At 38.4% G+C, this 23,350-nt stretch overlaps 1 protein-coding gene across 1 annotated transcript in view; it reads right to left on the reverse strand.

Annotated features, from left to right (window-relative positions):
• Window positions 1–19,523: 19,523 nt before the first annotated feature.
• Window positions 19,524–23,350, reverse strand: part of LOC107204120 (anoctamin-2) — an 85,202-nt gene continuing 81,375 nt past the window's right edge. The window contains exons 14-15 of the mRNA XM_033514694.1: window positions 19,613–19,696; window positions 19,524–19,532 (exon numbers count right to left, since the gene is read on the reverse strand). Coding sequence (XP_033370585.1) covers window positions 19,524–19,532; window positions 19,613–19,696 — 93 coding nt within the window. The remainder of the gene's footprint in view (window positions 19,533–19,612; window positions 19,697–23,350) is intronic.

Raw genomic sequence — 23,350 nt, forward strand, 5'->3', positions numbered from 1 at the left:
CATTCTATGATTCTGTGTTATCTATAAGCTATAACTTAACAAAATAACACAGTTCTTCTTACCTATTCACACAACTTCAAGAAACAGGGTTTTTTAAAAGTACTAGATAATCTGAGGTATGTAATAAAACTTCAAGGGTCATAAAACTGGAAATTTAAATGTAGAAAGATTAGAATATGCTTTGGGTCTAGTGCTGGTGCTGACCCAGCAGCTCATTCCAGTACACCATCCTTAACAGTATATCACAGGAATGGTACAGGTGACTCAGTGCTATCGTGTCCAATACACATCTCTCTTCCTTCAAGACTTGAACCTGGGCTATGACTATTACAGAGTTCTGGGAATGGAGCCAGGTCACTGGAGTTCTTCCTTTGAACCCAAAGTCTGGAACAAAAAGCTCATTTTGTTTATGTGTTTCATTGCAGCACTGGTGTTACTGGGCTCTATATTTCAACTTGATCTATGTAGTGTGTGTGTGTGTGTGTGTGTGTGTGTTTCAGATGATACTTCTAAAAGGCTTCTTGAGAAAAAACTGATGCTGACCTAAGGAGGTGGCCCCCAATGAGATGAACTGCTGGGGACAGGGAGGTCCCTTAAGCTTTAGGAATACAGGTGAAGGAAATGTCATCTCAAATCAAAGTTGTAGAGCAGAAAATTTTCATTCCAGTTTCTTTCTGTCAGTCTGCATTCACAAACTTGGGCAAAGTAGAAATTAGCTCACAGACTGATGGAATTTCAGCTCCTTGGACTTGAAGTTCAGTACTCAGATAACCACATACTCCCCTGAATTATGGACAGTGGGAAAAGACCTCTGACACTTTTCCACATACCATACTTCTAAATACACCCCAATTTGTTCTAAATATGTTCACCTTTTATAAAGGGAAGTAGCACACAAAAAATTCAAATTCTTTTCTAATATTTCTTTCAGGCTGAAAAAAATCTGGGCCATGCATTCTCTGTTTTCCATATCTTTCTTCCATTATGCCAAAAGCTGCTTTCAAAATCCTTATCTTTCCTACTGCAGGAGCCAACAACTCTAAGGAAAACACCCACAATTGGTTTACACGTACTTTGTGAATACATACCAAAAGGGAATGGAAAATTATTTGGGCCTTTTTTGAGGAATTCTGATGCCAAAATATGTGATTTAAGAATTTCATTTGGTTTTACAAGTGCATCAGGGCTTCAGAGAAAATTTCAGTTATTCCAACTAATAAATTTGGTTTGGCCAAGAGCTGAAACTGCAGCTGAATGCTGAATGATATGGAGTTAGAGTTGGTCTGTGTTACTCCTTGAGTGTTTGAATGCAGTAGTGAAAGTGAAAATGTATAGTTAAAATTATAATTAGAATGAAAGAAGGTTCTTGGTTTTTGTTTAATACTGTTTTATCCTGCTTGGAAAAAATAAAAAGACGTCAAGTATGTGTATTTTTATGCTGATAGTTACGGTATTTCTTGATTTCCTTCTAAAGGCAAAAATTTCTCTCTGACCCTTGAATCTCCATTCCATTGATTATAAATTAGGAGAAAGAAACAATGATCCTCTCCCAAGAATGTTGCCATGTGGAAAAAGGCAGGGCAAGACCCTCTAGGATAACAGGCATGGACCATCAAAACAGTTTCCTAAAATAAAAAATCTCAGTGCAGCAGTCACTGAAAGGAGCTGCTTAATGGTACTGGAAATCTCCTGGTTTCAGATCCAGGTCCAGATGCCCTGTGCAAATCCTAAGTATCCCATCTGATGCTGCAGTCACATAAAGCAATTAGCAGTAGAAAAACAGCAGAAATGTGTTCCTATGCAATTCCTATGCCCATAAGACCAGCAGAAATAAAGTTCCTTATAAAACATTGGACCCTCCCTTGCAATGAAGGACACAATTTCATAATTGACCTAGCTACTTCTGATAGAACATAAGAAAAACCTATCAGTCATTGATCATATTTTGTGACACTGATTCAATATATTCTGGAAATGTTGGCATATGCTAATATCTGTTGAAGAATGTATTGCCTGCAATTAATGTGACTGAATAGACCAAAGGCTACATTTATTAAGAACAGGTCCTGGTACAAAAAGCCACGAGGGGTTACCATATAATCAGATAGTGAGACCACAGTTCTCAGTCTAAGTACCAGCAACCAAATATATTTGCTCACTTTATAAGAATGCCAGAAAAGAAAAGACAACATACAAAGTAAGTACAGAAATGAGCTAGAAAAATGCACTAAAGGATACATTAGTGCAGGTTGAAATCATATATATTCATTTTGTAGACCTCTCCTTCTACCTTAATTTAATGCATTTAGAAATAATTATTAAAGTGATGTTGTTTTCTAACTTTCCAGGATTATGTATAACAGTCTTGTCCCTGAATAGAGAATTACTGATGTCTCTCTATTTGGCAAATGCCTGCTAGTTGGACAAAAACACAAAATGCATCATTAAAATGCAACATGTGGATCGGGAACATCTTTTGTGGAGTTTTGGACTGGTAACTGCACTACACGCTTAACTGGATTTTTATCAGTGAAAGGATTAATATGGGCAATAGCAGTTTAATTAAGAAAGAAACAAAAATGTTTGATACAAGCTATTATATTCTATTAACAAGGGATCAAAATTCAAAGTCTTCTCTCTAACATGCATATAAAGCCTCTGAAAATTCAGGATCATGTGGTTTTAAATTTTGTTTAGAGTTTTTACAGAGAAAGCTGTGGCAGGGGGTTGTTGTGATCCAAGTGCGGGCGGAACTCAGCACTTTGCTTCGTTCAGCCTCAGTTAGACCTTGTGAATTACTCCATATTTACACTGTAGAGATCAAGGTCTTGCTCAGAAATGGTGGCTCATACAAGTCAGGAACAGGCTGGGATCACTAGAAATATTGGGACAATTCCAGATTGTGTGCACCTATGTTGTCTATGGTGATAGGAACCTGCAAGTTCAATAAATCCAGTATATTCTTCACATAATTCCAAACTTCACTCCTGATGGAGTGTATGTTCAGCACAAAACTGTGTGGTGAAGTGATCACAGTTTTGACAAGCAGAGTGAGGCTAAAGACAAAATGCTTAAGCAGAAACATACCAAGTATGTGTTGGAGTATGTGTAAAATACAAACTCCGTTTGCCAGAAGCAGGGATCTGGAGGCAGCATCAACATTCAGATCAGCACATGTACGTCTGATACAACAGCAGGAATGGTCTCAACCTCAGGGGAACAAATTAGTAGCTAAAAAACCAGGATCTCTCTGTATTCCTTTTAAAATAAGTAAGTTTACTCCAGCTACCAGGCATGAGGTTGTGCAAAACCATCTTGAATAGTTGTCACCTGAGGCCCAGTTTACACTGAAATCATCCATAGACTTAAAGGAGATTAAAGGAAGTGTTTCCCTCAATATTAAACAAAAACTTCTTACTTACAGAAAGCAAGAGGTCATTATTTAGTCATGAGTGAAATTCCTCCTATTTATGTCATATTATTTCTGCTGTTAAATTCACAATAACACCAGGAAATTAGAGCTGTATGAAAGCACACTGTTGTTTCTGAAAGCAACATCTTGAAGATGAACCTGACTACAGATTTGTCATGTTTGGCCTCATTTATACCTTGTCTTTCAATCTTTTCATCACCCCTACCTCTAAGCCAAATTCTTCTTGTCCTTGCTTCTGCTACAGTTATTAAATAAATCTCCACTACTTATTCTAAGTTTAATGATTCCTATAGCTATAACCTCCCTAAGTTCCTCTTCTTTAAATTATAAACAAATCCAGAAAGTTATCATCAGACATCTCTCCAAACAGAAAGGAACATAGGAACATATGAAATCTGCCAAGCAAAGGTTCTCCAGTGGTGTTGCTCAGTGGAATTCCTGTGTTCACTGCTCATGCAGAACATGGGAACACCTCTGCAGTTCCCCATAATAAAAGAGAACTGTGCTATATCCTACAGATGCTGCCTTATCAGTAGCATCTTAGACATTTTCAGCCCCAACACCCCAAATTTGTCCACAAGTTTGCCATTCTCTTCCAGCCCACAACACAATAACAGTCCTTCATTAAACTTTAAAAGGGTCTTATCACCTTCCCAAAAGTAGAGACTGATCAAAAGATTTCCCTACAGTTATAAGTTACAAGAGATTTATCTCTATTTACCAATCATTACTGGCTGAAGAGTAACATAAATAATTACCTCTTCCTAAAGGAAATCTGACTAAGGAGGGGTGTGCTGGCCAAATCTTAGCATCAGAGCCATGGAGCAGCTCTTGCATGCCACCATCACAAATTACAAGCTCATGCAGAGCTTCAGACTCACCAAGATGAAGAAATTTCTGCAGCCCAAGAATTACATGTGGGTAGAAGGACATCAGTCCTTCTCCTCTGGCTCAAATAACAAGGGGGTGATCAGCAATACTTAAATCCTATCATGTATCATTTATATTGATAAGGGAAGCCAGCAGGGTACATGGGAAAAATAAAGTATTTTTTAAGAAGACGGGTGCATCTGAGAAGACTTCAAATACAGCAGCCCCAACTGCAACCTATACATGCCACAACTTCTCTGGGAAACCTATTCCAGTGCCCCACCACCCTCACAGTGAAGAATTTCTTCTTAATATCCTATCTAAACTTGCTATCTAATATCCAGTCTAAACAAGCCATTCTCCCTTGTCCTGTCACTCCAGGCCCTTGTGAATTCTTTCTTTCATTCTTGTGGCTTCCATTCAGGTACTGGAAGAGCAAAATTAAGAAGAAAGCATTCCAATTTTCACTTGTGTGGTTATTATGAGACAAAATAGACTTTTGCAACACATAAATGTGCAAGCCAAATTCCTAGGAGCCCATAAAGGTATGACATTTATTCTGCTTTGAAATACAAAGAAGATACATTGGATGTTTCAGAAAATAATAAACACCCATTAGTAATATTTTTATATCCTGCAAAGCCATATATTCATCTTTACTGAACACTAAATGCAGGTTTAAATAGTCAGCCTTAGAAAGCAGTATAAATTGATATTACTTTAAATTTCTGAGGCCCTGACGAAGTTTTTAAGCCTGGAATGTGCAGCCATTCAGTGAGAAAACACCAGTGCTACAAACCCCTGTTTTAATACTGCCTAACCTTTCCAAGTGTACAATCACCAAATAGAGATTTCAGAGCAGAAATGGAAAACAAGGCTCATGATATCAGACATTCCTTCTTTTTAGTTCTTGCTACTGTGATCTACACAGATGATCCTCACCATTAATGTTCATGCACAGAAAAAACTAATTACGCGCTTTGAGATAATTCGCTGCCAACTTACTTTTCACATAAAATCTTTTAAAATATAGACATACAATATTAATAACAAGAACTATTTCTACCCTTCTTCTGAGAAGCTCCACATTCCCATAAACAGTCCTATAAAGGAAGGCCATTGAGTAAAAAGCTTACTTAACTAACTTTTAAAGGAAAATCTGGAATCAATACACTTGAAATCAAATGCATATTGATTGTGCCATTTTCCTCTTCAAAAATAAACTGTCTCAGTAAATTACACAAAGCTCTCAAATCTTAACGCAATCCTTATGACTCACAGATCTTACTCCTATATCCTGTTAATTTTACTGCTGTGACTGGCCCCAGTTAACAAGATTAGTAGTGGTAGTAAAATCATGTACATGCAAAAGCTTATGAAAACTTCAAGTTTTAAGATCCTTTGTTCATAATCTTTCTTTTTTATCAAAACCTCCAAAGGTTCTACCAGTTGCACAATCACCACCTCTAACAGCCTGTCTCTAAGTCAGGTGAAATAAATGAACAACTCTCCACTTTGATGGACTTTGGCCACAAAGTAATATCCACTAAACAATTAAGGCAAAGCCAGTAATTTCTAATATATGGATAATGGTTGAGATGTTAAAAACTCTTTATAAATATCTACTTTTAATACTGTGATAAATACAGATGCTATGAGACTGCTTTCCAGGAACAAAGCTTTCCTTAATACTCTCTCATGCCAGGACTTTGTCTTGCAAGCTTTCCATTTGTAGCTCTCCCTTGGACTTCAGTAAGGGCTCTGGAGAAAGGAATTGCATAATCAGGCCCTTAATCAAATTTATTAAAACCCTGATGATATACAGCCCAATTAAGGAATACCTCTCGGTTCCATAAGAGCTTTTTACATTCCCTATAAAACACTTTCCTCCTCACCACATAAAACTTAGTGCATGCATTGCCATCTGTCAGTATGAAGTACAAGCTCTAGAAATGAAAATGGGGCAATTAAATCTACAAGCTGTGGCTGATTTAATAATGAAAAGATAATGCTAATTGGCTTAAGAACTTTTGAGCAACTTTCAATCATGCTATTCATCAGGTTGTGAAAACCACAGCAATACTATGATACTCCAGTTTCAAAAAGAAGGATCTTTCTTATCACATTTGCTGGTACAGTACTTCCCTCAAGTGGTAAATGTATTTCTGCCTGTTTTGAATTTTCCTCTACAATATTAAACAGTAAAAACACATACTATGCTTCCTAATCATCTTGCATTTTGTGTTGTTATAGAGTCAGCTATTTTTTTCTTGCTGGTCTTTGTTTCAACTGCCTTGTTTCAATGTAAGACCTTTTAATTGTGTCAACCACAGACCTATACGTTAAACATTACCAGCATATCTCTGTCAGATATATATGGCACATTTCAGAGCACATCCCCTGCTGTGCTCTGGGATGACAGATTGTTGTCCTTCAAAGGCTGGTACTCAGACAAATACATTAATTGTATGTAATGTAATTAATGAAAACATTAATTACAGCCTGGATTTGGGGACTGTATTTAGCTCTTCCGAAACTGCATCTAAAGATCTTTAAAAGTAAAAGAAAGACATTTCTATCCAGGGACAAGTTAAACATCAGGATGCTTAGTTTTGGGGATATAGCTCTACCTAGAAGGAAAGGCTTAAAGAAATGAACTTGTTCAGCCTTAAAAAAAGAGGCTGAAGATGCAAGTGCTGTAGAAAACTGTCCAGGGAAGACAGAGCCAAAATCCTCATGGCAGTGTAGAGTGATGAGATGAGAAGCAACAGACACAACCTGCAACAGGGAAGATTCCAGTCAGGTTTCAGAGACCACAGAAACTCCTCGCAATGAGGTCAGGCCAACATTGCAACATGTTCCTCAGAAAGGCTGGAAATCTCCATCCTTGGGAACTGTAAAACTGTGAGTGAACAAGGCCTTAAGAAAACTGTTCCAAAGTTGGTCTTGCTTCGATCAGGGGAATGGACTGGAAGGTTTGAAGAGATACTGCCTAACCTATATCATCGTACAGCTCTGATTAATTTCAATATCATAGCTAGATGACCTTTCAAATCAGTCCTACTGAACAGGGGCCACACTTCTCCATTCCTTTCTTTTCTTCTCTGTGTATGTGCATCTACAGTTTCTTTGGGATTCTTTGGTTTGGTTTTTGTTCTTTTTTTTTTTTCACTTTTAAAAAAAATTCCTTTGCAATATTTAGTTCAAACTGGACTTCTAACACTTATTGCTTACTCCTGCTCTCATTCTTTCTCCCAAGGTATAGTTTGCTTTTCTGAACAATCTTTCTAGATCCCACTGCATTTTAATGTTCTGATTGTTTTTAAAATCCTTCTCAAAGGAAATTATCATTATATGAGCTCACTGATCTTGTTTATTAATTCACATTAAATTCTCCTATATGAGCATTTTCAGTGTGTTTTTATAAACAGAACTTCAGGAAAACCAAAGCCTTGCCTGCATTTAGACCCTGATCACATCAGATTCGTTAATTTTGTAAAGAACTTTTCTTAACGTCTCCGTAGTGTTATTAAAATTAAAAACCTCAGCTATAGCCTGTAGGAACTTTCTATTCCTTATATAATGAACTACTATTCATTATAATTTTAGTTGAAACAACTCACAACTATATGACTTTATCAACTTGATGTTTTAAAAGATTTTTAAGATTTCTTACAACTGACATAGCCAGTAATAATAATGTTATTGACAATTGTAGACAGACACCTCAGTGTTTGAGATTCTTGTTTGTGTCCCTTAAAGAGGGACATGAACCAGAAGTACCTTTGCTGTAACAGGTAAGCAGAAGAAAGTTGACTAGGTGAATGATAGCAACAATCCAATAAATAAAGCTAAGTTAAAATAAAAATGTAAAATGCTGCAACTTGAATAATTTTAGATGAAAATAAGTATTACTAGCTACTGGCTTATTGCAGACAGTAAGTGGTTGATACAATTTTTTTCCCACTTAATCAGGTTTATATAATATAGTCATGTTGTGACAAAGAAACCAGTGTGCAATAGGTGCCTGGAATAACATTATTTCTGTATCCTTTCTCTATTTCAAAGCATTAGACTATGTCTTTCCTGATACTGTCTGTACTTATGAAGGCATACATACACCTCACCTCTTTGTTCACCTTTTGCAAAGATACTTAAGTTCTTTTGAAAACACAGACATATATAACATTAAAATTAATTTAATTTAATTTTTCTCCTGGTCTGCATTCCTGACACCTGTAATTGGTGTTGTACCTCAAGCCTGCAGGAGAGACTGCAGGAGGAACATGCCACCTCTTAAGCCACTTGTGCTGAATACCTGTTCTCCTGGCATCAGCACAGTGGCATCTGGTAGTGACTCCTGGTTTCTCTTCCTAATAAAACTGCAGCCAACACACTTGTCTGGCTGGCAGGGAAATAGTGTGGTATGTGGTATGGACCCCAATTATTTTTCAGCTGAAATAAATAATCCTTTGTGAGTTTCATTGCTAAATGAATATACTGAGCCATTCCTAAGGGCTGCTTCACATTTAGCTTGAGCGCCTGCAAAATGGCTCTGTCTCTGAACAAAGCCCCAGGAGCAAAATGGGAAAAGTGGAAAAATCTGCTTGCTGTAAACTTGGGAGCCTCCAGATTTTCAGTGTAGCCTTGCCAGGGTTCCTTCTTGAACTTCAATTTTTCTGGCTGGATTTTACTTTGCTTGCTTGAAGTGTCTACTTCCTCTCACCAAAAGACATGCAGGGATTTAAAACAGCATCTGAACCTCAATATGGTCATTTTCCCTTCCAAACCCTTCTGAATGCAGCAGACTGACTCATTTCAGTCTGATACTGCCATTAGGTATCGTATGAAGGATGATAATTCTCTTTGCCAACAGTCAGGAGCTTCTCCACATCCTGATTGCTCCACTGAACATCTAAGAAGCATGAATGTGCTCTGCTCCTGCCTCACATATATTTGGGCATACCTTGAAGGGAATGTAAGTTAGAACAGCTGTGTACCACTACCCATTTAGCTACCTAAGGTCCTTCTGTCTCAGATTTCTTCCAGAATGCCATAAAGGCTGTTTCTATAAACCAAAATATTTACACAAATGGAAGTGACTTGTCTCATCAGTCAACTAATACTGCAGGGAATACAATTCAGTGTGCAAATCAGATACATTCAAACACCACATCTCGTTATCTTTGTTTTCCTGCAATAAGTGTCCCAAAAATCAGATATAACAGACTCGAGAGAGTGATAGCAGGATCCTAGAATCATGGAGTGTTTTGGGTTGGGAGGTACTTTTGGCACCATCTTGTTCCAACTCCCTGTCATAGGCAGAAATACCTCCCACCAGACCAGGTTGCTCAGAGATCCATCCAACTTTGTCCTGAACACTTCCAGGGATGGAGCAGCCATGGCAAATTTTTTTCACTCCTCTCTATTTACACAGCTATGGGTTTTGAATAGTTCAGCCTGCATTGCTTGTGGCCTTAAGTTTCCTAAGTTCTGTAAATTGTTCTTAATTTATTATTTTCTCAAAAGCCTGTGACTATTTTTATTCTCTCATCATATGTTCTCCTGATCTTAGATTTGGACTCAGCATTTATCAGGCTGACAATGCTCCAGCTTCCATGTCAACCCATTTAGACCATCTCTTATCATGTAGAACAAGTCTAGGAAAATACACTTTACTGAACATAATTTTTAAATTATGCTTTAGATGTACATTTTGCTATCCAATATTAGCCATTCTGGAAGAAATTGTCTGCTTTCTTTCTTCAGACTGATAAAAAGCTAGTTAAATCTTTGCTTGACTTCATTCTTTCTGGTTCAGTTTTTGTCTCTCTGAAACTGCTCTAGATTTTCCTTTCCATGAGGAGAAACTAACCAGCAAAAATTGTCTTTAAGGTCTGGGTTATTCTCTGGTTTAGCACTTAGAGGGAAAAAGGACTAATTATATATTGTAATAAATGAGAGTAGGAGGAAATTTTGCTTTTTAATATGGCAGCCTAATAAATCCTGAAGAACAAAGTGGCAGAACCCAGCCATGATGCATTTGTTTCCATAATGGAAAAAGCCTGAGGGAGCAATATCCAAGAAACAAATATATTTTATTATATTTTGATATATTTAGTAATATAATTGAGAATCAAAAATTTGTCAAGACCAGAACCTTACCTACAATCTAAAGCTTTAGACCCACAGAAAATGAAGAGATCACCTGAAAAGGTTCCCACACTGTATATATTATATTTCTTCAAGGAAGATATTCCCAACTCTGTAAAACCTTTTAAAAAAATTGGAAAAAAAAATTATGATGGAAAATCATGACATCAAGGACAGCAGAGAAAGATGGGCACTGAACAGCAGTGGGTAGAAGGCACCGTAGTGGCATTGTCAAATCAGCTACTTGAAAATCAGATTTTTCTCTTTCTCTGAAATGAAAATTCTTACGCACACTTTTCTAGTGAGTCACAGTGAAAGATAATGATTAATAACTTACTAAATACATTATATTTCCCCTGTGGAATATAGTTTTGATTTACTGAAGTACACTATATTTCCCTTCCGTAGGGAATCCATTATATCATTAATCAAACACACAAGTTATATGGCATGGTTATCAATCTGCCTTTAGTAAACCCAAGTTACATTTTGTCCCATTGCTCAAGCACTTCTAGTAAAGCTCAAATTATATTTTCTTTCAAAATATGCCTATTGTGGTCAAACCAGTTTGTCTGCACTTGTTTGAATCATTTCATTCCTGCATTTCACAGAATTGCACAACATTGGAGTTGGAACAGAGCTCAGGAGATCCTTTTAGTCCGATATCCTGCTTAGAGCAGGGTCACTTAGAGCAGATTTCTCAGCTTTACTTATCCCTAGAAATGGAGACTCCACAAAATATCTGGGCAAATTATAATTATAGAATTACAGGATAGTTTGAGTTGGAAGGGACCTTAAATCTCATTTCATTCCAACCTGTCCTGCCTGGGCAAGGACGCCTTCCACTGGCCCAGGTTGCTCAGAGCCCCATCCAACCTGACCTGGAACATTTTCAGGCATGGGGCAGCCAGAGCTTCTCTGGGAAACCTGTGCCAGTGCCTTACCACCCTCACAGGGAAGAATTTCCTCCTAATATTCAATCTAAACTTCTTCACTGTCAGTGTGAGGCCATTCCCCCTTGTCCTGTCACTCCAGGCCCCTGTCAAGAGTCTCTCTCCATCTTTCCTGCGGGCTCCCTTCAGGCACTGCAAGGCCACAATGAGGTCACCCCAAAGCCTTCTCTTCTTCAGGCTGAGCAATCCTAATTCCCTCAGCATGTCCTCATGGCAGAGCTGCTCCATCACTCTGACGCGCTTGGTGTCAAGTTTATTTAGTACATGAAATATCACAGTGTGAAGAGACTTCTAAATACAATGCCACCATATCCCTAAATCAAGTGAATCACAAAAATCGGCAGATCAACAGGCAAGTTATTTTTTTTTTAATCAAGCATGGTAATATCTGCAAAAACTGAGCAGTTCAAACTGAGTTCCTTAGCTCCTTAAACTTGGAGTTTGTGGAATTTCAATCTCTGTGGGATGGATGCCCAAAGGAACTGAATGTAAATGCAGTTTATTTCTTTAAAATTGTAGACAGGATTTCAGTATGCAACAAATAAAAAATTCTTGGCAACTAACTCAACTGACTGTTGTTTACACAGCCAAATTCTGTAAATTTTGTCCCAAATCTGGGTTTCTGTAGAAGGTAAGTAGCATGAAATTTACCCATAAATGTGCTCAACAGAAGGTAAAATATTTACTCCAAGATACAGGAGTTTCTTACCAGCTCACAGGAAAGGGAGAATACTCTAATTTTTTTCTGACTAGTTTTTCTAGTGCATTAAATCAAAACCTGCAGACTTATGGAGATTTATTTTTCAGCCTGAAAATTTGCTGTGACCCTCCAACTTGTTATTACAGTCTTTGACAGGGTACAATACAAGTCAGTAAGTGCAGACTTAAGGACTGTGTTACTTACTCATGCAGAACTCCCATTAATTTCAAGTACTGATGAACAGAACCTATAGAAATTAGTCCTTCCATTCTGTTTAATCAGAAAGACCTGCATCATCTTGATAAGATAAGAAGCTTAGGCCTCAATTCAGAAAAAGCATTTAATTGTATCTGTATCCAGGATGCTGAAGCCTGTGCTTAACTTTAATCATATGCTTGGGTCAGAGTTCCACAATTAAACAATGCAAGCAATAGCACTGCCCAAAAAAGAATGCTTCCTTCAGCCAAAATCTTAGTAAGTTACACAAATAAGAGCAGTAAACAGCAGCCCTGCCTTCTTTAGTTTCTAGGTTCCAAACACTCTTCCAATCTTCCAACAAAGACCACTATTTTTGTTTATAAATTTTTTAGCAGAAGGAATCTTACAAGTGTAAGACACCATTTTCTTAAAATCCTTGCTCTAATCTGTGCTGTTCAGGCTCCAACAGGTGAACAAAAAAGCATCCAGTATTCCTAATTTAACACCTTTTAGCTGTCTACGCAAAAAAAAAAAAAAAAAAATTCCTTTGGGAAAGACAAGCAGTGATTTAATTTACTTATAACTTCAAAGAAAAAGAATGGAAGATAGATGAACAGGATAATTTATTGCAAGTTGCTCTCTGTCATCTTTGAAAGGACACTGATATCAGGGAAGGGCCATGACAATATCAGAAAGAACAATCTTGTATCCATCCTCACAGAAAGGACAAAAGAATAATTAAAATAATTAAGGAATCATAATAAGTCTCATATTGGTCTCTTGAAAAGTGAAGAAACCCATTCTAAATACTAAGGAGAAGTAGGTATTTGTGAAGATTCATTTTGGATTTACCAAGGGTGAATCATTCCTGCATCAACCTGGCTGCTTTCTGTGAGGAAAATGACTGGACCTGTGGGCAAGAGGAGATTTGCCCATGCCATTTGCCTTGACTTCAGCAAAAGGTGAGTTCCATGGTTTGCTCAGAGGGTGTTAGTCAATAAGTGTGCCTGGAAACCTGTAACAGCTGGAGTAATGCTGTGGTCATCCTAGAACTGCCCTGCTTTACAGAAAGGACCAGGAGGAGGTGATGGAATTCTTGCTCCTGCACGATAACATCAGGCTGGGGTGGGATCAAGAGATAGTCAGTTTTATTAAGCATGCAGCTGCCCTCCAGAGAGAACTGGGCTGACTGAAGGAACAGGTCTCTACTAACCTCCTGAACTTTATAAAGAGCAAATGCCTCTGAAACAGAAAACTCCTTGCAGGAGAACTGTCTCTAGTGAAAAGACCCTTTGGTGTCTGCAGGAAACAAGATGAATAAGATTGTGCCCTGGCAGTGCAGTCCAACAGCACCTGGGATGTGTCAGTGAGTGGATCCAGGGAAGTGATTACCCCAGCTTTGCAGCACTCATCAGTCTGTATCTAAATTACTGCTTTGGGCCTCCCAGTAGAAAACATTAATGGCACTACTTATGTAAGTCAAGGGCAGAGAATATGTCCAAGGAAGAGAAACTCAGGAACAAGGCTTGCTCAGCACAGTTAAGGAACTCATCAAAAGACAGGGCCAGGCTCTTTACAGTGGTTAATGCTGGAAGTACAAGAGACAATAGGCTTATACTGAAAGCAGAGAGGTTCAGGCTGGATATAATGAGAAGCTTTTACACAATGAGGACAGTCAGGGTATGTCCAGAAAGATGGAAAAATCCCCTTGGAGATTTACGTAGCCTGACTGGGTAATATCCTGAGTAACACAGCTGAGATCAGACCTTTCAACAGAAGTACATTTGAACTACATAAAATCCTAAAAGCCTTCCCAACTTGGAATATTCTACTATAGTATACTTTTAAGCATTCTACTACTTCATATTGAGAGTGTAGAAAGAGCTACTTCTTACTGAAGTCTGGAATAAAATTGTAAACAGAGGAACACAGTACTGTGGCCATACCATGGGTTCATCTGTCTGAGACAGAAGAGAAAATCACACTGTAGATTTTCAGAAGAACAGGGAGCAAGTGGGATATTTTTAGTTGCATTTCTTATACAACGCCATACAAAGATAACCAGATTCCAAGACAGCAACAGTGAGAAGGTTTGAACACATGCCATATACTCTAAAATTAAAGAACTCCCATATCTAAACAACACATTGAAAGATCATGTCAACACTCCTTTGAAGTCATAAATTTTGCTTATGAATACTCTGGTATGAAACTATCATAACCTAGAACTCAAATAAACATTAAAAGAACCATAATTATAACAAAAAAGAGGATTAAATCTCTGTGTAATATAATCATAATTGTCCTCATTCATCTTCAGCCATTCTTCTATTTTCATCCAGTCATTTTTTATTTTCAAAAGTTTATGATGTAAGAAATAAGTTGAAAAGGAAAAAAAATCATTTGCTGCATATTCATCTAACTATCCCATATGCTTAAAAAGATATTTCTCAAAAACATGAAAGAGACCAGAAAGACACTGGCCAGTTTAAGAAATACTGTATCAAACTGATGGGTTTATCATACTAATAATATGATTCAATAAATGCTAAAATATTAGGGGTTAAAGAACTCTGGGTATACTTAAAGTCCTTTTATAATTCCAATTGTTGAAATTGGTATTTATGACCAATTATCTTAGTTTCTTCTACAGAGTTTCAGCTAATATATAAAATAATAAGAGTTTTTTTTTTCTTTAGTTAATCTTATCAAGGACTTGCTTAATGAAGAGTTGGGCTCCAGTACCTGAAAGGGATTTGAGTCCTTGTGGGAGATTTGCTTATGGAACACTGGTAAGGAATCAACCTATAGCAAGAATTATTTTTCCATGTTTTGCAATGTTGAAATTTTAAAAATAGATATATAAAGTATTAGAAATGTACAATTCTACTTCATGTTTATCTGTATCATCCTTTACACCAGAGACCCTCCTCTTCAAACCAGCTTGCTTTAATTCAGTTGTTAACTGAAGCAATGGTTCAGGAAGAAATATTTCTGTTTCAATTACTAGCGGAATTAACAATTTAAATAATTGAGTCTGCCAATATCATATTTAAAATTAATAAAGGAAAGACAGAATACCAGATTCTATTACTCCTAGGGTTTTCTCCAAGTTAGGACACAAGCCAAGAGACAAACCCTTTTTCTTCTATAAAGAAAATCTTCCTTCAGAAGTATGTAGAATGAGTTACTCACTTTCCTGCCAAATAGGAAAAATAAGAACACACACACACATACATATATATATATATATATGTCTATATATATACATTGTGTTGAATCATGTTTGCCAGATCAGCTGGACGTTTAATGAAAAGGAGTCAGGGCCTGATGCATCTCTCACAGAAATAACTGGAAGGCTTTCCATCAGCTCCAATAAGAGCTGGCTCTAGCCCCATCTGCATGTTTTCAGGCACAACACTAGTTTTCATTTCCTGACCTCTGTGTAATTCCATTGAGGATGGCACTACTGCAGAGAGAGAAGAGCAACTTCTCAAAACCTAGAAAATATCCCCCACATTTTCAATTAACATTCTCCACATACAATATCAACCCTATTCATTATATATTTCTATCCACTTCTTCTGTGTTACCATTCATTTAAGAAAAACAAAATATACTATAAATTGTTCCATTACAAAGCTTTCATCTGCCATATTTTCATGAATGTACTCTCAGACACATGCATTCATACATGTGTGTATAATCCTTTATCTCTGCTGCAAGGACAAAAATGTCTTTTGATGTACATGAATAAAGGAGCTGTACATTGTAAGCCTTTCTATTAGAGAATCATAGAATGGTTTGGATTGGAAGGGACCTTGAAGATCAGTCAGATCCAAGCCCCTGCAGTGGGCAGGGACATTTTCCATTACCCCAGGCTGCTCAGAGCCCAATCCAGCCTGGCCTTCAATACTTCCAGGGATGGGGCAGCCAAGCTTCTCTGGACAACCTGTGCCATGGCCTCAGCACCTCAGAGGGAAGAATTTCATCCTAATATTTAATCTAAACTTGCTCTCTGTCAGTTTCAAGTCATTCCCCCTTACACTGTCACTACATGTCCTTGTAAATAGTGTGTGACCATAAAGAATGAAACAGTAGTACTGACTATAAGGCAGATCATTCCAGATTTCCTAAACCAGTCCCTTAGAACTTGTCATTTTCTAAAATCAATGTCATAATTCATAAGGACTGCCTGTTTATCTATTTGCTACTTAACCTGAGGCATTTCACACAAATGTTTCAACTTCTTTAGCTGTAAATTAATTCTCTCCTGAAATAATAGAACCTTAGGGTGTTATTGTTAGAGTAATTTCACACCAATCTTTCATGAAGTGCTCTGAATTGAGCCCTCACAGTTGCTTTCTCACCCTCTGAATAACCAATAAAATATTTATTCAAACAGTCTGAATAGGATGGTAGAGGGTGAAATTTTGTTCTTTGCTTATTCCAGTAGCGGAAACACACCAAGTTGTGTTTTGTATGAGAGCTGTTATTGTAGAACACAAACCCCACTGGGCAAGTAATACATTAGATGTGTCATACTTCGTCTTGACAGGATCATCAGGCTGATTTGGAATTTGCTGCCTGGGTAGAGTGACTCATATGTTTACTGGCCCTGACAGGTGCTGGGCATCTTCTGCACTCATTAAAGTTAATGACTTGAACAGCAGAGAGGGAAAACTGTGTGCTGGTTTCCTCTGAACCAGTATTCCCAAGTTATCATTTAAGAGAGGATGTAAGCGGTATCACCTTTCTTCTGCAGACACAAAAGCAGCCCCTAACCAAACCCCTGTCCCTTCATTGCAAAAAATAACCTAATTAGCTTCACAGGAACTCCTTGCTGGAGTACAGCAAGGAAAAAAATTTCACTGTACACAGATCTTTGCACACAAAAGCTGGTTCTTGCCATAAAACCAGTCACTTCCTCACTGGAACAGAGGAATTAACATACTGGAAACAAGCCAGCAATTTTATAGAAATACATGCCTTTAAGTAAGCTCTGGACCAGTATTCTCACAATAGCCATCCTTTGGTGTCATTTCTATCCCAACAAGCCACAGCTGCTGAACTGGAGACTTCTGACTTCATGTTAGATAAGTAATGAGAAGTTATAGGCAGCGGTGCCAGAGACAGTCCTTTGATATTAACACAGCACACTACAGTTGTTGACCAGCCACACATAAAAAAGATATGCCTTTAATTTACACTAGTTAGCTAAAAATATGCAGCAGAAAACTTCACAGAGACTTATGCCATGACATTAGACTGTCAACCAAGACATGAAGAGTTAGAGACCTCACAGACATCTCTGTATTCACAATAAACCAAGAAATTAGGAGGATTGAATCTGTAACTACAGAGACATCTCTACTTTGATGCCTGTCCAGCTACTAGGTCTGCCCTGGTAACATGACAAAGTTCTGTACCCTGGCTTCCACCCAACAAAACAGAAATACTCAGCCAGAGACCTCACAGAAACCTGTGTCTTTATATTATCCTGCCACACAACATCTCCTGAGCTTGATCTTGCAAAAAGAAAAGGCTGAAACCTCTAAAAATAAAGCTGAATAATTATTGCAGTCTTAAATACTCATCACTTTTAATATCTAGCTTTTCAGGGTCTTCCAAAGCAAAATGTAATGGTGCATTTCCACAGTTAGGACAGTGTAATTGAACTGTTACGTTTAGTTTTGTTCCTCTTCTGAAGTTCTCAGATCAAAATGTATTGCTCTCATAATTTTGTAAGACACTGACGTACAAAGGTCTGAGCAACACATCTTCCAACCCCAGACTAATGTGCTGTTTGCTGGACAGAATTAGTAGGCAGAATGTTCACTGATGGAAAACTGCTCAGTTGCTTTGAATGTATTTCAGTAATTTGGGGAACACTAATTCAGAAATTCAGTATTTTTTCCATCCACATTGGTAGAGAAAGCAATTTGACAAAAAAATATTCCAAGTTAGCCTTTTCATTCTTGATGTCTGAAAGGAGTTTTTCCAACTTTTGTAATGCTGGACCTTTACACTGTTCCTTGTTTTGCACCTATTCATTTAACATTTCTTCTTGGGTTCTTTCTTGGTTTTTAGTGTGGGGTTTTCTCATTTGGTTGGTGTTTTGGGGGATTTTTGTTTGGGTTTTTTTTCTGTTTCTTTTTGTTTTACCTTAATTTTATAATTATTTCTAGAGCATCAATGCCTGACTTGTTTCCAGTTCCCATTTACTTTAAGCCAAAAAAAAAGCTAAAGAGGAATTCTTTTATTGGATTTTTACTTTGATTCCTCACTTGGAAGGCCAAGACAACTGGGTAATGTGTAAGACTCCACAACGTTCTGCGAGTCTCTGCTTATAGGGCAATATCAAAAGTCCACTAAAATAATTGAGAATCTTTCCATGATCTTCTGTGGAGTTTGGTTCAGCACAACAGGTGAAAGGCAGGCTCACTGAAATGAATGATTCCCTGGAAACACTTTACAATGCTGGTCAGCAGAAGAAAGGGATAATGAGGTTCTTCCACAAGCTAAATTTGTTGGACCAAACCTGAAAACTTGAAAATTCTTCACTTTGGATACTGATTCTCAACCAGCAAATTAAAATGGTTTTTTTCTCCCTGGAAGTTGTACAAGGTATTGGAATGTTTAGACTTTTCTGGCACACGTGGAATGCAGGGAATGAACAATGGTTAACCAAGCCTAATGGACCAAGACTACAGAATTTGTGATTGTTTAAAAAATAGATCTCAAGTCAACAGTTTACAAGAGGAGATTGATTTAAAAGGGCTTGTTCAAAAAAAGTTTGAAATAGCCATCAAAATACTGAACCCGCTTCAGTTCTGAAAATGATCTACCAACTATCTTTCTATTTGTCCTGGAAATGCCATTAAAACTTCACAGCTGTGTAACTGCAACAGGACTAAAGACACCAAGATTACCTTTGCAAGTGAAATCACCATAATAAAAGCTGCTTTTTTCATTGTGCAGAAAGTGCAGGCATTTGGAGGGATTGCTGTAAGAATTCTGTGGTGATTATCTTGGGAATCAGGCACTACTCTACAGATTAGATCCTGAACCACCTGTCAACTCCATTTATATGCAGATTGCTTTACTTTGAAAGACATGACCTCAAAGCCCTGCAATGGCAACTGCAGGCCTGCATTTCACCACACCACCATCTACCAACTCAAAAGGCTAATTAAGAGCACTAAAAAAGTGCCTTTCACAACCTCTGAGAGACAGACAAAAATATAATCACAACATAACAAAACACAAATTCCACATAAATTAAAAGAGTAAGCTGCATCTCACCTCATTTGAATTTTCTGTTGTGATGTTTTTATTTTTCAGCTTTTTCTGCAGCAGTTTGGTTTCATACTCTGGCCTGGGATGCTCCTGAAAAAGACAAAAACAAACAAACAAATGTGATTATGATTAAGAGGAAATTCCCCAAAATTTTTGGTCACATTTTTTTTTCACAAACAAAGCCATCAAGATGATTCACCTCCACATACTTTTGGACTAGGCTATCAGATCTGGCCCAGCTTCCCTAATCAATAAACTTTCAATATGCCTTTGCAAAATATATTTTTATTCCCCAAATTAGAGCATAAATTAAGCAAGGTGACAAAAATTAACCAGGCTTTTCAAGTGAGCAGCTCATAAAAGAGAAAGTTATCATGCATCTTCTCATCCCCACCAAGTTCTGAATTCATTGAGCAGGAATCTGGATTGACATCTCCCACAAAAAAAGTCTATTCCTACAGCATTGGCCATGTCATCCCTCTTTACTATAATTACAACCCTTGTATATCAGCCCCATCCAAAAAAAGGGTTATTAACATTTTCTAATTGATCTGATAGTAATGAAGAAAACAAAAAAACATTTAAAATTAATAAATCCTCATAAGCAATAGAATGGAGCCTACATGGAACTCTACCAGAATACCCTGAGAAATACAGGTGGTAGTCATTTTCTGTATCTGTAACATTTTCACCAGAGCAGACACAATCCTCACCATTCTCTGTTGCATATGAGACTAAAAATGCAGTGAGACCTCCAAACTATTTATTATCCTGATCATGAGATTTTCCTAATGCGTTCAAAAGGTATGTAATAAAGTGTTGTTTCTGGCCCTGGGGGTCTGTCCAACCCCCAGCTTCTGCCGGTAACAAGCCCAGATAGACATCCTGGGTAAGAGAGCCACCATCCAGGGTTTCCAGGCAGTTTCCAGCCAGGGGAAACCCTTAGGAGCGTGGCCAGAGGCTTCAAGTGATCAGCTCTTTTAGAAGTGATTTCTGCTCCTGCAGTGATCAGCTCTGTTCAGCCCAGCCAGCTGTGTTCAGGGGTTACCCCAGCCAACGCAGACAAGAGATGGGAACACCATGTAGCATTTCACAGAAAGTCTTTAATGCAGGCTTCAGCAAAGGGAGCCAGTGATGATCTAACCCTGAACTGGACAAAAGCCAGAGTTTTTATAGGGAAGGGGAGAATTAGGAAAGGGACCAATGGTCTGAGACCAGGATAAAATGACCAATAGTTAACAGCGAGATAACATGGGGTCCTGAAGCAGGAAGGGGTCCACAGCTTAGTCACCATGACTAGGTGGTTTTGTCTTGTCTTAGGAGACAGATCTCCAGGGAGGATGCCTGTCAGAGGACTGGGCTTCCTCCACAACTCCTGTCTCTGTATTTAGTAAAAAGGCATCTCCCATAGCTCATTTGAAGCAACAGAGAAGGCATGAGAAGATAGGTAAGACAATAATAATCACAATAAAAATCCATAAAATCCCCTTAACTAAAGATGACACCCATCCCAGTCCCCAGTGACCAAGAAGCTAATTTTCATCTTTGGGCAGGGATGGGGCTTCTGATAACAAAATTTGGTTTTGGTTTTTTTTTTTTTTTTTGGGGGGGGGGGGGGGAGGGTTAGGGTTTTCTCCCTCATCCCTGTCATCTGTTCTTTCTCCCCCTTTTTCTATTTACTAAAAGCCAAGGATGGGGGAGGTAGGTATAGGGTTTAGGGAGGTTCTGGCAAGGGTTGAGGAAGGGGGACATGAGGGTTTTTAGGGAAAAAGGGGTAACAACATATAAACTAGGCAGCAATTTGTGACCAGGCTGTGTCTGGCCTATGGCTTGACTGATGAGGGAACATCTTGCTCAGTTCTCTGTTTTGTCTGCTATTGGGTGACTGGATGATCTTCTCTCTGGTTTATGGATGCTCGGCGACACCGCAGTCTCCATCCAGAGCAGTTCTGGTTTTGTGGAGGTCTTGTATTTGACTCAGGAGAATTCTTGTTAGTGTCCGTGGGGGCAGTGTTTGCAGTGCCTAGATATGGTTTTATGTTTTTTCCTGAGAACCATCTTGGGCCAGATGGTAGTGAGACACAGGCATAGCCTCTTCCCCAGGTAATCAGTTGGAAAGGCCTACAAACCTGATGAGTCTCTGGGTCTTTTACTAGCACTGGTGGCTTCTCAGTGAGCTTAGTGAGGTTGAGTTTGAGAAGTGGCGAAGGATTGGAGGGTCAGGCTCAGATGCTGTACAATTTAGGAAGTTAATGACATAGAGGGCCTTACAAAGTATCTTGACAGGGGATGTAATTTCTGCTTCTCTCCATTGTTCATGGAGGACTGTTTTGAGGGTTTGACAAGTCCTTTCTATGATAGATTGCCCTGTGGGATTTGCAGGTATGCCTCTATTGTGTTCTATTCCCCACTCACTGAAGAACTCTTTTAACCTGTAAGAGACATAGGTCCACTGTCTGTTTTGATGTTTTTTGGGACTCCCAGAGTGGCAAATGCCAAGAAGAAAATGCTTGATGGTGTGAGTGACACTTTCTCCTACATAAACTGATGCAAACGCTGCTCCAGAAAACATGTCAACTGACACATACACTTATTTGGACCTTCCAAAAGATGGAAAATGAGTCATATCAGTCTGCCACAGCTGACAGCTGTTACTGCCTCAGGGATTGACCCCAGTACCCATAGATGGCATTCGGTAATTTTGGCAATTTGGGCATGTTGCAATAATAGCTTTTGCTTGATCTTTTGAGAGCTTGAACATTCTGATGAGGACAGGTACATTTTGGTGATAAAATGCATGTGACAACTTTGCCTGAGCGAAGATGTCAGGGACATTAGCCATTTCCACTGGCATGTCCATCCACTGGCATGTCCAAAGCATCCACTTTCCTATTCTCTTCTGTGATGGCACCTGGCAGGTTGGTGTGTGACCTCACATGCATAATATGGTAAGGTTGCTTTCTGTGGGAGATTAAACAAGTTAATGCAGAGATCAATTGATGTAATTTTGGATTTGAAACATCTTTGAGAAAAGCATTTTCTGCCCCCATAGCTATAAAAAAGCAGCATAAGCTGAACCTGTTGTCGCCCTGAAAGCTCAGCTTCTGAGCTCGCTAACATAGTTTTCTAAAGACTTTCCCAGGACAGTAACTGTAAACATAGATATGTGTACATTCTTTCTGTTACACATCTTGTGATGGGCACCTCTCATGGCCAGTGCAGTGAGAAAGTGTTATCCTGACCATCCAATCCCTGGCCATGGTAAGAAGCCTATAAGTCCTGGGAGGAAAAATAAACTCTGCTCTTTCTTGCACCACATCTCGACCTGTGTCCGCATGATCTATTGATCTTCAGCGGTAACAATCTGTGACCAAATTAAATCTTTGAATTTCTCAAAGGCTCTGACAACAGCTACTAACTCATCTATCTGTGGGGATCCTTCCATTACTTGGACATCAGATTCCCACTTTTGAGTCTTGGGGTCCTTCCAGGTCATCACAGACTTGTGGGATGACCCTGAGCCATCTGTAAAAAGAGTTAGAGCTTTGAAAGGTGTCCTGCTTTGGACTAATTTTGGGGTCAGATTAAAGGCCGCATTAAAAAGTTTATGTTTTGGTATGCAGATTGAAATTTGGCCTGTTTAGCTATCCAGGACAAACTGGAGCTTTTCATTGGTCTGGAGCAAATACTCTAGGTCTCCGGTAGTCAGTGGCAGGCATATGCATGTGAAATCACACCCTACAA

This window comes from Parus major, chromosome 1A, assembly GCF_001522545.3.
Source record: "Parus major isolate Abel chromosome 1A, Parus_major1.1, whole genome shotgun sequence".
NCBI lineage: Eukaryota > Metazoa > Chordata > Aves > Passeriformes > Paridae > Parus > Parus major.